The 15,766-nt window shown below is 44.9% G+C and overlaps 1 protein-coding gene across 1 annotated transcript in view; it reads right to left on the minus strand.

Annotated features, from left to right (window-relative positions):
- LOC111158419 (cysteine rich transmembrane BMP regulator 1) overlaps positions 1-15,766 on the minus strand; it is a 230,387-nt gene that overhangs the window by 20,233 nt on the left and 194,388 nt on the right. The window contains exons 12-13 of the mRNA XM_022520421.1: positions 14,108-14,323; positions 10,219-10,440 (exon numbers count right to left, since the gene is read on the minus strand). Of these exons, the coding sequence (XP_022376129.1) occupies positions 10,219-10,440; positions 14,108-14,323 (438 nt within the window). The remainder of the gene's footprint in view (positions 1-10,218; positions 10,441-14,107; positions 14,324-15,766) is intronic.

The raw sequence follows: 15,766 nt of genomic DNA on the forward strand, positions 1-15,766 counted from the left end.
TTTCCAGAGTGGCTGCAATGTGGCCCAGATTCATCCATCAGAGTTTGGTTAATGAGGCTTTACAAAAATATTTCTGCTTTTGACTAAATTTTACCTGAAAGGCAAAGATCTAAACAGAGGCCTGAAACCATGGAGTTTCAGGAGACTCGAGAACATCCAACTAAAAGCGGTCTTTGTGGTTTACATCCGGATGTAGAGTGGGCTGGGCTGCTTGACGTTCTATTTATCACTCCAACTGGTTTGTCTACACTGACAATGACGTTATTTTTATTCGTTGATACCCAGTAACAGGAACTCCCACTTGCTGTACCGGCCACTGTGCTAAATGAGTTACAGGAGTCCGTTCTAGTCGATCTCCGCAACCCAGTGGGACAGGGTATTACCCCCGTTCCACAGGAAACTGAGGCAGGGGGAGAGTACGTGACTTGCCCAAGGTGCACAGTTAGGAAGTGGCAAGGCCAGGATGGGAGCCAACGTGGGTTGGCTCCACAGTCCCCACATACCTTCTGTCCATCTGTACCCAGCAGGGTAACCTCAGGGAGGGCCACTTCCCGGTGCCACACAAATGAACATGGTGATTACTCACGAACTCTAAAAAAAATGGGCCTTAAGAGTTCCTGCCCCTTGCATGCATTGGGGCTTAAGGTTTTCATCTTCAAAGGTAATTTACCCTTCAACTGACCGAAACAAACGTCTGGCACAGTCCTATGAAGGAACACAGATAATGAAGTTGTTGTTGAGGACTCACGGTCTTTTTCTGAGGCAAATCTCTCTTTAACATCTCTCGGAAGAAGAGGATTAGAGGAGAATGTTCCAAGAAAAACATGAGGTAGGACACTAACATAATGAGGTTTATTTTTAGGACAAACACATCAGGAGTTATATATCCAAACAAATGTGATCCCCTTCTTCTAAGCAGTCACTATAGAGGGCTATAAATGTATTCCAATGATACTGCCCTTGCTTCACATGGCTTTGGAATTTTCCTTTTACAGAGGCATCCAGAGCCAAATTTTGACACATGCAATGAAGATAGTTACTATTTTACGGCCACTCCTTGGTTTAGATCAGCTTTGGTATTTGGTTTCCTCAGCTCAGGCCTCTCTCATCCATCAGACCAGGCTTGAATTGACTTTTGACCTCCTTCAGAAACCAAGTCCTGGCTGTAGGATGGATGGGACACCGTGTGTGGGGACACACTCGTGTGTGATGGCTCCTTCCATGGGGCCATCTAACTTGGAGCGCACAGACATGCCTTGTAGTCTTTGGATTCAAATATAAGCAACATTATAAGGCACCATGTAGGACTAGAGTTAAAGTGTGCCATGTCCTTCAGTGGTAGAATTTGGAGAACTTGGGTGTTTTTGTTTTCCCTGATTCTGGTTCATAAAGAGGCCTTGAAATGTTAATTCCTCTCAAGGTGACTTTTCAATCGTTTAAACTTTGCCCTCTTACTTCAAGAGAAGAAGTACTAAGATGCTGTTAAAGTTGAACTTTGCTTTTACTCTTGAGCTATTTTACTAATTATATACCATAAAACTAATTAACAGCTGGGGAAACCATAGACTCCACAGCTGTGGTGGTTTCTTCCTCTATAAAGATCCAATTCAGTGTTTCAGAATCACTGATGTGGTGGCTCAGGCCTTGCTCTGAATCGGCCACGGTGAGGGATGCACATCAGACCCTGAAAAGGAGGCAGCTCCAGACTTTCCCCCCTTTCCTCCGTGGAAGAATCTGAAAACGAAGATCCACACGAACCCATGCTAGAGCTGGACTCTTCAAGTGCTGCCCGGAGACAACTGTCCTGTAGAGATGCTTCAGGTTCTCACTCTGGCTGTGATGGTCAGGAGGCCAGAGTGGTGGTGTGGGAGCCACTTCCTGGGAGGAAGGTAGGCAGCTTTCGACACACCCTCCATTCTTTCCAAGCTCCCAGGTACTACTTAGAGTCCTGAAAGGTAATCTCCTCTGGAATCCCAGAGGCCAAGAAACTAAATGCAGCTCTTATTCTTGGAGTAAGTCCCACCACAAAATGATCCACCACAGGAGTGGAGCAGGGCACCATAGGAGTGGAGCAGGGCGCCACAGCTCGGTCCCCAACACTAGAGACACAGTGATGCCCGAGCCCGGTGAGGCCTCTGCCTCCGGGGAGAGACTCCTGGATCGGGGAGGATCTCACCAGCTCTACAGGACCCCAGGTCCAAGCAGACGTGCTGAAGGTTTTGGAAAGCTGTGCAATCTATAGGCCCTGCTAACGTTTCATTTCGATTTGGTTTCCTAACTCTGAAGCACTTACAGCAGCATTAGTGAGAGAACCCTCAGGCAGGTGTGAGAAGGTACAAGGTACACTACGGGTGATAGGGAATTCACAAAAGGGGGTGAAAAAGGTGACCAAGAATCACCAGTGAAGCAGCTGACTCTGGGAAGTGTAGGGAAAGTGCCTTTAAAAATTTTCGCTTGTAAGTTTAACACTGCGGTGATCTTTCTCTAACTGCCACAAAGGAACAAAATGCTACTATTCTATTTTATCTTCTTTTAACGGGTAAAATACTCAAATCCCTGGCCTGTGATCTCATCCTCATTTCTGTATCCCAAAGTCGGGCACATGCTGGGCACAAACTCTATGTCTGGAGAAGAAATCGAATGTGTGTGCCTCCTGTTTGAGAAACCAGCTTTACTTCTGCTTACGTAAAGAGGAGACAAACAGAAATGGCAACAGAGGAGTCTGAGCAAATAATTTGCAGGAAACAAGAGGTGCACAGACTCACAGGCACAGATGAAGACCGATTTTCAACAGGCTGGCCCACTGGGCCTTTCCTGACTGGGGAAGAACGGAACAGCAGAACTCGACTGAAGTCTTGCTGAAATCAGATGCACGTGGCATAAACAATTTGAGTGAGGCACAGGTCTAATATCTGTTGCAAATGATTAAAGGTTTTTGGCTAAAAATACAAAAAATATTTATTGATTTAATTCAAAACCTGAGTTCCTTATAACTCCTAGCTTCTAATAAACATCCGCTGTTAATTCATTTTTATAAAAAGAGAAAACCTACTGCCATGTAGGCCAACCTCTACCTCTGCATAATGTCTCAAACACTTTGAAAGCGGATCTGACCACCATTTTAAGACCTTTCTTGCAACTCCATTTGTGCTTTATTTTATTCTATTTCTTGGGGTTGGGAATCTAGGTGTATTTTAATAAAGGCCAAAAGAACCTTTCAGGTTTCTTCAACATACTGGAAAAAATAGGTAATAAAGTCACTAGAAAAAATTATAAACTTTCCTGAGCTCCAGGAACAGAAATCTCACCAAACTTGGTAACCACAGGGACTCCTGGCTGATTTCCGGTGCGCGTAAAGAGGACAGAATTTCTCAGCGAGAGGACTTAATCCGTGCATTAACCGTCTGTTATGATTCAAGTAAGCACTTCATGGATGGAGGTTCAGAGGAATATTCCATTTTCAGCTTTAACGGAGGTCCCATCTCTTACAAGGCTGGCAATCCTTTATGGACATTATACAGGGAAAATACATAATGTAGTCTAAAAGGCGAGCGGGAGCAGTGAAAGATGAAGGTGGCCTAAATAAGGAAAACAACACGACTGCTTTAGGACACAAGGGAAGCCGTCTATGTGAAATAGTTCAGAATCTTGTCAAGAAAACCCTGAAGTGGAAACTACTGGACTTCTCAGAGAAGGTTCTTATTGTCACGGCCTTCGTGGGGTCAGGAGTGCCCCACCAGGGTCTGCCGGCTAATGCCAGTTTTGATTATGTGCCCTCATCAGAAATATAGCCCTCTTGTAGGGGGCTCTTCCCCTACCCCTCCAACCATTAGAGTGCAAAATTGGGCTTGGTCTCTTGGACCGAAATAAGAGGTGAAAGGCATGTGCTTGGGGTCTGTGCAAGAGACCTCTTTCAAATAAGACTGTGTGCTGGAGCCCAGGTAAGGGCGATGCCACTCCGAGGCATACTGGGATTTCTGTTTACACAGCTGGGACATGGAGGTGCGAAGAGAAAGCAGCATATGGAGTGAGCAGGACAGGGTACTTCCCAGGGTGCAGGATAAGACCTAAACAGACTGAAATCAAACACCGTTTATTTCTGTTGCGACAACTTGAGACCCATTCCAAAGTTAGCACAGAGCATGACAACCAGAGTGTTTTGTAGTCTTTTATCCTTTAAACAGCACATCCCGCTCCCTCTCCCTTCCCTTCGGCTTAAGTTACTTCAGCGCTATCTGGGACCACCCAGATTGCCGTGTTGGGACCTCAGGAACCCAGAGCTCTGCAGAATGTTCAGGAAGCACACCGGGGTTCTTCCTGATGCCAGTGCCCCTGGTAGCAGATGCCACGTGCTCTGTAGGAATCATGGTGGATCATGTGCTGTAAGCTCACGGACTTCCCAAGTGGGACTAGCCTCTCAAAGTAAACAGAAACGAAAAGAGCTCCATGCTCTCTCCCACGGCTACGTCCAGAGGCAAGAAAGGACAGGGAAGCTCTGAGGCCTGAGGGCAGGGTGCTGCCCCAACCCAGCTGCACTCCAAGGCCTTGGAAAGCATGCTGCCTCCACCTGGATCACAGTCTGGCGACTCAGCCAGTGCTGGGCTGTTTAAGCCGAGCGTGAGTGGGGCGAGGTGCGCCACGGAAGCGTTGCCTGAATTGTTGTTCACTAGGTCATCACTGGGAGGCTATAATCAGGCCTTCCTCTTGCAGAGAGGTAGGTGCTCCATTTGAAGAGTGATACCAGGATCCATATGGCACGTTACCCACATCAGCTGCACCCCGTGTTGGAAGAGTGGTCACTGAATGGCGCTGAGCGTTCACAGTGTGTTGACTAAGCACAGTCACATATGCGCATCATGTCACTTCATTTTCATGGCACTTTAGCAAAGCAGAGAACATTACTGTCCCCATCTCAGAGACAGAGATGGGGAAACTGAGCTAGAGTCAGACTGCAGCCCCGAGACATAAAGCTAACATATGCCAGAGATGAGATCATAACCCTTCAGCTCCAAAGTAAGTTCTCTTTCTGAAACACAGAAATGTTTAAGAAAACACACTGGAGGGGCGCCTGGGTGGCTCAGTGGGTTAAGCCTTTGCCTTCAGCTCAGGTCATGATTCCAGGATCCTGGGATCGAGCCCCACGTCGGGCTCTCTGCTCAGCAGGTAGTCTGCTTCCTCCTCTCTCTCTGCCTGCCTCTCTGCCTACTTGTGATCTCTGTCAAAAAATTAAATAAAATCTAAAAAAAAAAAAAAAAAAAAAGAAAAAGAAAAAAGAAAGAAAACACGCTGGAGAAACAGCTGTGAAAAATGTTGCAACGGAGATGCCAGTCTCGTAACATTACGGCTCAAGAATGTACAACCTTTAATTCTATGGGTTGTATGTCTCAGAGATGCGGAATTAAATATTTGCTATGTTTGACTCCTGGACTGAGTTAAATACTCAATGATCAACAGATGTTCCACAGAAATACTATTTATATTTGTAATCGCTAAGAAAAGATACCTAAACAAATTAGCATAATCATACACATACATCTAAACAAAAATGAATGGTGTATAACAGACTGACTCGACAGAAATCGTAGACACCGCCCTACTAAGGACATTATTAATCATTTTCTAGCTGAAGGTCACAATAGAGAGGAAACAGAGTCATACCATCACAACCAGTGGAGTGTGCCAAGCCAGCCTGACTCTACCTGAGAACTCTACTTCAAATATTAAGACATATATAATAAATATAAAAAATACCTAACCCCTAATCAGAAGGAGGTACGATCAGGTACCATCCATAACAGAACTCATTTTCACAGACCCTTGAAGATAGAGATACTTAAAGACACTTAAAAGATACTGAGAAACATGTAATGAGAGTAATCTTAACTTTGTTCACATCATACGTAGGTATTTTTTAACTTGTATATATAGACTTTCATAACATATCATCTCATAGCTCATGTATAAACACACACATGCAGACACAAACAACAGACTAGCATCCAAAAAGAACTGACCCTTGGCAAAAGTTTCTTAAGTCAGAAAGATGCACTGACTCAGAAATTTCCAGCCAACAAATAGGACTTTAAATATCTGACCTCAAATATTTTCTAAAATAACACACGGTTACAAATAAATAAACACTTGCCAAATCCCAAGTTTCAAAACAATATTCTGTGCACTGAGTAATCAGACTTGGCCGACACTGGAGCTGCTTACTCAGGAACAGTCCTGCTCAATCAGACGGGCTCAGTCAACGGGCACACCTGAGCACCTTCATTTCCAAAGTCAACAGCGGGGGTGATACAGCAGCAATATGGCCTTGAGGACCCAGTAAGTTAAGACAGATCCAATGGTCAGCGTAATGCTCTTTTTCTTTATAATATTTGTCCAGGAATGAATAAGCCCCTGGGACATAGTGAAGGCCCACTGGGATGCTGATGGTGGTGCTCCTCAGAGAAGCTGCTAGAATCTGGTCCTTGGCAGAAGCATCACTAACATTGTCGTCAGAGCGAGGGTGACATGGTCAGGGCCAGCATCCCCACAGGCTCTTACTAGGTAAGGACTGTTGGCTGAATTGTTTACTGTCATCTAGAAGTCAAGGAATAAAGACCTCACTGAAATCATTTTGCTCTAGAAAGGTCCTAGGAAGGCATGTAGGATGTAGTGATAAGGCCATGACGCTATCTTGCATGGTGAAGTCTGTCACACTGATGGCATCGCTGTTTACATGGAACCAAATATCCAATTTGCCATCACACATTAGAATTCCCACCAGACCTTTTACCTTCACCTGATTTATGTGTTCAAGTCATCTTTTGATTCTTGGTCCCCATTCTTTAAGCCATCATTACAGTAAAAAAGCCTATGAAAATAAAATCTAAATTACTATTTGCATAGAAAACTGGAATATAAAAAATTAGGGAATCAGAAAGTGTTCCATTAAAATGATTGGGTAATTACTACTTAGTTTCTTTCTAATACAAGGATGAATTCCCAAATGAGGGGTATTATAAGTAATGAGACAAAGCTGTTCACTTTTCAAAATTAATCATCAATCCTATTAATTATGTCTGTATTACACATTCTATTAAACTAGCACACATAATATGAGGTCTTCACACATGAAAAGAAAAGCATTATCATTGCACATTAGTGACTTGATAATTTAGCTGAAAGGAACACAAATATTCGTAATTATACTACTTTTTGTAGGATCACCACTTTTCAATTCTCTTATGGTATGAAAAAAGGATACTTCACAAGGTGAAAGAAGCATGCTTTTGTTTAGGGGTTTTATCACTAAAAAAGAAGTCAGATTAAAGACTGGTTTGAGGTTTTCAGAAATCTGTCTTTGAGAGACCTAATTAGGGAGAACGTCCACTGAGGGACCTGCAGCCACGGTGAGGTCAGTCCTGCAGGCTGGGGTGAGGCATGGAAGCTCCCAGCTAACCATCTAGGTTAAGAAGGAGCTGGCTTCAAACTGAGGGAGCCTCCAACAGGACACAAGGCAAGCACCGGTCCTCTGGGCCTAGGAGAAATAATCGGGTGCTTTAGGACAGGCAAAATGATGGCCTGTCTCTTCGCTAGGTGATCTGTGGATGGTGACTCAGGCTTGGCAGCTGAGACCGCTGACAGTGATGCAGTCACGGCCCGGGCTTGGAGCCCTTACAGAGGGCCCAGGCTGACGGGAAGCTGATGACAGAACGAGCCGGAAGAGGCCAAGGGAGCTACCTGGAGAGCCAGATAGGGAATCTTCATGTCAGTCATGGACTGAAAGTGACTTCGTATGCTTGGACATGAGAGGGAGGAAGGAGGAAGGCCAATCTAACAAGGCTACTTGCAAAATACATACGATGCATAGTGAAAGGGCTCAGTGACTCGAAAATAAAACATGTAATAAGCGTTAAGATGAAGGAGTAACAGCATCCAGTATTAGTCATCAGATGTTAAGTCTCCCCAATATGTTACCCTGAACATATTGAAGATATGAACATATTGTGATTCTAAGCCTTAGAATCACATGGTACAATTATACCTAGATCTTTACGTGTATTTGGTGGTGGTGGGGGGCAGTACAACCGAAACAATTTCCACTGTACTAATATGAGCTTTACAAACCAAAATTTACTGAAAATGCTTGCAAACTAACTTAAAGTCAAAGTAAAAAATTTGGACCAAATTGGTATTTCTCTCTTCACACTAAAGGACGTATAGTCTAAATCACGAAGGAAATGGAAAAGGATATAGGAAGGCCAAAAAAAAACAAAAAAAAACACAAAAAAACCCCAGCAAAACCCCCAAAACAACAGCAAAATATAAGAAAGACAGAATACTGACTTGAAGGTTCCTTTTCATGAATTTAAGTGTGTTAAATTGGTTTTGAGAAAGAAGTGATTTACTATTTATCATGGAAACAAACTCATTAGTTGAATAATTTACTGAGTACAAATTTATCAATTAAGTAGCAAAACATAAGAACTTGTTTATCTAAACAAAATAATCTGCAAATTTTCAACACGAGAGAGAATCACTACCAGAGTTTTCCTCTGAAGGTAATGTGACATTCGCAGCCTCTTGGGCCCTGGTTTCTAAGTATTATCTAAGCACCCCTGATTGATTCATAAACTGCACCGAAGTTCTGATGTTTAAATACGGTTGTCCTGGTTGTACAACTCTCCTCTCCACCAATCCCCTGGCCTGAAATGGTGGCCACTTTACACCTTTTATTTAGATCTCAACAAAGGCAGTGACATTTTTTGTATAAATACTGGCCAGTTCTTTGAAAAGCTACGTAGCACTCAGCTGGATGTATGCCCTGATACATTTTTTTGGCCCCACTTACGAGTTACGAAGCTTACGGGTATTCTAGCAGAACCCAACATTGTTTGGTCACTAAAAGGTAGGGCAGCCGTATGTCCTGATTTGCTTGGGACACTCCTGGTCTAGAGCTATTGTCTCATCCTGATTAATAGCTTCCATTCCTCTCTCAAAAGCATCAAGGTTGGAAGAATGGATTACCTAGATAGTCATTCTATTAAAAGAAGAGAATTCAGCTTTTAAAACACACATTTAAACTCTCTGGCTGCTCTGTAAAATTCCTGAGAGCAGAAATTGTGTTTTTAGAATCTCTTTCCAGCTCTCTATATACCGACGTGCAGAATGAGACTCCGAAGTGGTCCCCCGTCTAGCGGCCAGAGGTCTGACAGTCAAGGAGAAGGAGCTGTCTGGATAAGCTCGAGTTATGGCCAACATATACCTGAGCACCATTCATCAATTCATCTACAGGAACTGCTTCAAAACACCATGGCCAGATTTCCCCTTCTCCTCAAGTTATCACCCCAAATATGCGTGATGACTTGTATCTAGAAAGCAGGCGACAATCTCCAGCAGTGAATGTACGGTGCCTGCGGTTAGCGTAGCCTGCCTAACCCTCACCTGCTTACTCCGCTTACAGGTTCACTACTGGACTGAGATGCGTCATTGTCTTTCTCTGGATTTCACGAGCTTCACTCAAAACAAAAGCAATTAAAGAGAGTAAGAGCCTTGGGAGCAGCAACTGTGCCTTTGTGAGAGTTGCCAGCTGTCTGAGCCCTGCCTTCTGGACTCCAGAGCGGCATCTTGCTTATGTCCCTACGACCAGCTTCAGTACAGACGTCAAGGGCAAACGTACGGACGTCTTCTGTTGATGGGCTATACCCCATGGGTCACAAGAAGGAGAGGACTCTGTCGGTTTCTCAGGCCTCGTGTTGGGTCCCTAGGCCCTCGACATGGACAACTAAGTGCTTGGTTAAAATGGGATCAGGGAGGTGGCAGCAGACACGAGGAGTAACCGGGCCATGAAATCCGTGTTTCAGAGTTAGTGGATCTCAGGGCAGCAGCAAGCCTCCTGTGCTCAGGGCTCTGTGCACAGACAAAAGGACCACTGTAAAGAACAGGGTGAGGAAACAGAGTTCCATCCTGAAAGTCCCAAAGAGCAAAGGAACCCAACAGGGGAGGATGACGTGAGAACATCACGGCATTCCGAGAGAGCCTCCCATTCCTCACAGGCTGTGTCTCGCGAGCACACGTCTCGCATCACTCTCCTCCTCACGCACTCCTATGGGTCCGTGTAAACATGAACATGAACTAACACGAACATGAACTGATCTAGTCAAATGACTGCCAACGTCGATCTAACGGCCACTGGTAGAAACGAAAGTTTTTTTCTGTTGGTCTTACCTATGCAGTAGGGACAACACTGGCCTTTTCTCAAAACGGGTCTTTCGCAGGATACAGACGGGCAAGACTCGGAGTAGCAGCTGATGACGCTATCCATGCACACACAGCTGGTACAAACGTCGGGCTTCCAGGACTCGGCCGCCAGGAAGATATCCCCTTCATCGTTTTTGCAGTAACTAGGCACGCTCTCGTTATGGGGTGAGGAAGGCTGAGGAGGTTCCTCTGGAAAAATGAACATAAGGTCAGTAGGGAAAAGAAGACACGACAGGCCACCAATTGTGTGCAACACAGTGTGTTTCATTCCATCTTACAAAGAGTGCACTCAGTCACGTGGGGCTCTGTGTGCCTCCTGTGAAAACAACTCAGACACCAAATAGCAAGTCTGACCGTGCAGGGTCTTACATTTTAAAAGCCAAACAATAAAGACCACAAAAGACCTGTTACAGAGATTCTGTTAAGTAGTTTGTAACAACATTCACTCTAGTCTTGCTTTAACAAAATCCTGGTTTTCTTGGAGGGAGGGGTTGGCGGGTGGGTGGTTGAGGATTCAGATCACGATGGGTGTAAGTCAGACAAGACACTCCTCCTCCCTCTTTTCCAGGTGGCCATGTCACCTGTTTGTGGCTAAATGAGGGGGTTTCTGGGAAAGCTTCTACTTTCTTAATAGTGTTCCGTCCACTCTTCCTGCCTTGAATCCAAGTGTGCTGCCTGTAGTTGTAATATCCTTATCATACGTGTAGGGGAAGGACCTTGATATCTCTGACACTGAATCAGTGCTGATAAACACCCGCCTCCAAACTTCTTCTAACGTATGGAAAAGAAACTTCTGTTTGTTTAAAAACTATCGCTGGGTTTTCTCTGACTTGTACCCATGTGCAGTCCTAACCTAAACAGACTTTCGTTGCACCTAAGGAAACACCTATGTGTCCCACCCTGATCTTCAGGCATTCGTGTTAATGGCTGACAGACAATGGGACATCTACTCACAAGGATGTACCCACAGAGAAATCATCTGCAGGTCGTTTGTCTTTGCTGTTTAAAGACTGACCAAAGGGCTCCCAGTTACAGTTACAACTTAAAAAAAAGAAAGGAGTATTACCGGGAAACCCAGAGATCTCTTTGGGTCTTGGCATTCAATGAAATTACATAAAAAGGTATACCCTTGAGCAGAAACCTGACTGGAAATAACAAAGGAAAACATGATAGTGAGGTTCCTAGGTTAGAAATGTCACCGTGTTGCTAAGAGAAAGTGCTGTCAACCACCTTCACCACCCCAGAGCTTACAAGCAGCCATGACGTCCCCCCTAGCAAACCTCTGCATTTTCTCAAGGGCCACACGGTCAAATGAATGATCATGTGCCCCTCTTAGAACCAGTTTCCTGAAGTCCGCCATTTTCAGCCACACAACAGACCTAACTAGGATAGACAGGTGGTCACCCCCGTGATGTGGAAGCTTTAATGGTCACATTCCCCTTCTAACCACCTCATGAATACATCTGACAGCCACGAAACTAGACTTGACAAGAGCCTCTCTTCGAAGCAAGGGTACTGCTTTGTTCTGGGCCCTCTCTGAGGAACAGAGGGCAGTTGGCAAAATGGACTGGGCCCATGCCCTCTTCTCAAAATCACAGAACCCTGTCTTGTATTGCCAGTCCCAAAGTCAGTCCTAAGGGGAAAAGAAGACACTGGTCCCACTGCTCCCAGTGTGCTCTGGGTCTAATTTTAGGGACAGTTCCACAGATGACATCTATATGGGTTAAAGATGGTGGTGAGAAGGGATTACTTTCACAGTGACCTTTTCGAAGTCACCCAGGCCCAGGGATAATTTTGCCACTAGGTTCCTCTGGGCTATCTTCACCCTTGTAAGCAGTGTCCACCCTCCTCATGTCTAAACATTTATAAGAGGAAGCAGGGACAACAGTGATGGAGCTATGGACAACAGGTAAAATGGATACACTAGAGTCTGGAAGCCTCCTGGTAAAACCCAGAGACGGCCCCAGGGGGCACGGGAATGCGTGATCAGTGCTAGAGGGGGAGCCGAAGCGGAGGTGCAGGAGACGCCTAACCCAGTCCTGACTGAAAAGGTCATCTGGGAATCTTGCCCAGATATCTTCCTTCTTTAGGCCTCTCCTCCTGTTTTCCTGCCCCAGGGACCCCTTCTTTATATTTCTGATTCCAACTACTAACGCTCGATTTGTTTTTATCTGTTCTTTCACGGGTGCTCGTTCTTTCTTTTTATTTCTATTCTACCTCTCTCTCCTATGCTATGCTTCTTTCCAACTCTAAACAATAAAGAATGAAGGAGATTTAATAAATCTTTAAAAGGAAAGACGTATTATTCTCTTCTCTTCCTGTTCCTACTCTGGTGAAGTATCACCACCCACAGGGACGCTCCATCTTTCTTTGGGAACCCATTTCCGTTTCCAGACCTTGCTCTAAACCAGGCCAGAGGAAAGGGGAAGTGGAAGGACAGAGGGAATGATAACATGGCACCCGAGGGGAAACAATCACCACGAGGGACACAACTTTTCTAACTGCACATGTATCTCGTTTCTGGACTACTTTAGAATGTAAGCATCCTAAGATTAGAGATGGCCTTTTTCTAGATGTGAAATACACCATTTACCAATGCTACTGTTGAAACTTACTGTGAAGAAAATGGTATTTTCATTTTAGGACTTTTTAAAATTGCTGCAACACAACTATGAATGGAAAGTTCAAAAAGATCAATTATGGGGCAGATGACTTATTTTAAAATAAGAGCATTCCAAGAACGCTTATTCACAGATGTAAGAGTAACCTCTGGAATACTGACATATAAAGCAGTAAGTCCTAATGTTTAAGATGAAGGCTGGCACTAATGTATCTCTCAAGTTATACATAAAGAACAGACCAGCCACCCAGGCGTTAAGTTATTAAAGTCAATGCTAGTACTCAGGGGTGTCAGCCTCCCTTAGGAAGAGAACAGAAAAACATTACAAGGGTTTGCATATGAACAGAAGAGTGATAAAAAATCAAGTGATGAAACACAAAGGTTTATGTTTTACCGAGCAGAACTACTCTAGACATTGAGAAGGTAAATGGTTACTGATTTAAATTAAAAAAACCAAAGATTAAGCAACAACAAAATAAAACTAGTTATGTTGTCAATTCAGTGATTTTACATATACAAAGTACGTTCTGGAAAAAAGGAATATATTCCAGTATTAATTACAAGTGCCACTTTAGTTACAAAACCAGGAACTTAGGCTTAAAATCCGGACACAATTTTGTCATATCTGTCTCATGACCATAAATTTACCAGCCAGGGCCAGATTACTTGAGTAGTAAAAGAAAACAATACTCTAGGTGCATGTGCAGTACCAGTCAAATTAATACTTTTGATCTTAATTTATCAATCACCCCGGCTCTGAGGGGGTGAACACGATGCGTATTTTAGCAATTTCCTGTTTAACATTCTCAAAAGTATCTTCGCCACCCTTATACATGCAAAGAATTTTATTTACATGACTTATCAATAACTGCTCTTCACATCTGTGAAAGACAAAGACGACTTTTCACCTTTGCAAAATCATAGGGAATAATTTGGTGCAGCAGGGCTGTCTCTTGAGATGCAAAGTTAAGAAAAAGGAATAGCAGAAAAAGAAACCATCTTCCTTTTCCCCAAAGGCACGGCAGATGCAAGGCACATTCAATACATAAATCTGTGGCTGATGGAAGGGAACAAATTTGGGAAGTAGGCTCCCAGAGGTTCCTGCCTGGGTTACCCGCCACTGGGGTTGGCACGCCGCCCCGTGTGGCTCCACATGGTGTGTGAGTCCCGCCCAATGACAGCTCCTGCGCCACAGCCTCCCCCACCCCAGGGCGTCGCAGGGTGCGGCGCAGTCACCTGTACACTGCGGGCAGCAGGAGTCCTGGGTGCGTGCGGGGTTCTGGCAGAGCAGCGGCGGACACACCTCTGTCTCGCACAGCACCCTCCCACTATGGCAGGTGCACTGTGTACACGAATCGATGTTCCACGTTTCTCCTTCCACAAAGTACTCTCCTCCAGGGGCGTGGCAAATGGAGGGGGTGCTGAGCTCTGGCTTTTGCACCACAAAGTCATCTGGGAAATGACAGAAAATGAAAACACAGGAAATTATTCAATTGCAGTCTCACCAGCTCTCGAAGAACCTGGTGTTGTCTGCTCGAAGGGACAGAGAAGAAGTGGCCGTAGAGGGGCTCCCTCTGCTCTTATCAAGACAACAGTGAGGAAACAGTCTGCGCACAGAACAGAAGGCGACAGCAGAAGAGCTGGTTTCAAGAAGGGAGGTTCAAGTGGTTCCAGTCTGTCAACAATAATGACAGAATTCAATAAGGGAATTCAATTACCTGGAGAGGACACTTCCTGTCGAGAAGAGAACAGGGCCTCTTAGGGCAGCTCTGACTGTGTGGAAGTGTCTAGAATAGCAATCTCTCACTTACTGAATGCTTACTGTGGTCCAATTTCCATGCTAAGTGCTCTATTTATTTATTCCTTACACTGACCTTGTAAGGTAGTGCTAGGCTCCTGTTTTACATATGAACAACACAGGTCTCAGTATTAAGGCCAGACAAGGAATCTGAACCCAAGACTGTTTTTTTTTTGGATCACGGCGGCTATCCTCCAGATTAAACTCGACTTCCAACTGATCTGTGCCCCATCCTCTTCTTTAGCTCTGAGATCCTGAGGACGGTGATATTTGGAAATCCATCCAGCTGTTGAGTGGGCCGCTCCCCAACTGAGACCAGCCACCAGCAAACTGAGCAGGAATGCTCTTTCAGAATCTACAGTCTGGAAACCCTCACCTGAGACTAAACATCTGCTGGGCGATGTCATCATCAGGAGCAGTCAAGGCCCAGAGACCCACGATAACTATGATTTCTTTCCTCTGAAGAGAGGTGACTTTGGTGTCTTGGTGAGATGATAATAATAGAGAGGGAACTGAATGTTTACATGTCTGCAGAGGTGCTGGGAGTTGCCCTGAGGCTGTGCCGGGAAAACAAGCAGTATGAGGACCTTAAGCATATTCGGGTAATCCAAATACAACAAGCATGTCAAGAGAGCGTTGACAGTGGTGAACCCTGCCAAGGAGGAGTCCGGAGACACCGTGGCCAGCTCATGCTTGGGGCTCAGTGGAAACCGGGCTGCAGGACAGCTACCCTGTCTGCGCAGGGATGCTCAGAACTGGAATCTCTGAGAAGCTCCCCTGCGGTGACATCCAAAGTGGTGGTCAGCACGAGAGTCAAGCACTCCGATGACATGCAGTGGCGTGGGCTGATTTCCAGCTCAGAAGGGAACTGTGCCTACAGCTTTGTCTCAGCGGAACACGGAGAGACTGGAACTTTGCGTGAACATATTAGGGGGAAGGGACAGAGCCAGGGCTTATGTGCACAAGCCACCCAGCAAACCCTGCAGTGCTGAGCAAAGGGGAGAGGAAGAAGATTGGGATGAAAATGTGCTGGGACGAGATGGTTTACAGAGAAGACAAAAACTTCGAAATAGCAGCTATGAACTAATGTTAGAAAA

The sequence above is a fragment of the Enhydra lutris genome, unplaced genomic scaffold, assembly GCF_002288905.1.
Source record: "Enhydra lutris kenyoni isolate GAN:26980312 unplaced genomic scaffold, ASM228890v2 scaffoldscaffold59, whole genome shotgun sequence".
NCBI classification, from domain to species: domain Eukaryota; kingdom Metazoa; phylum Chordata; class Mammalia; order Carnivora; family Mustelidae; genus Enhydra; species Enhydra lutris.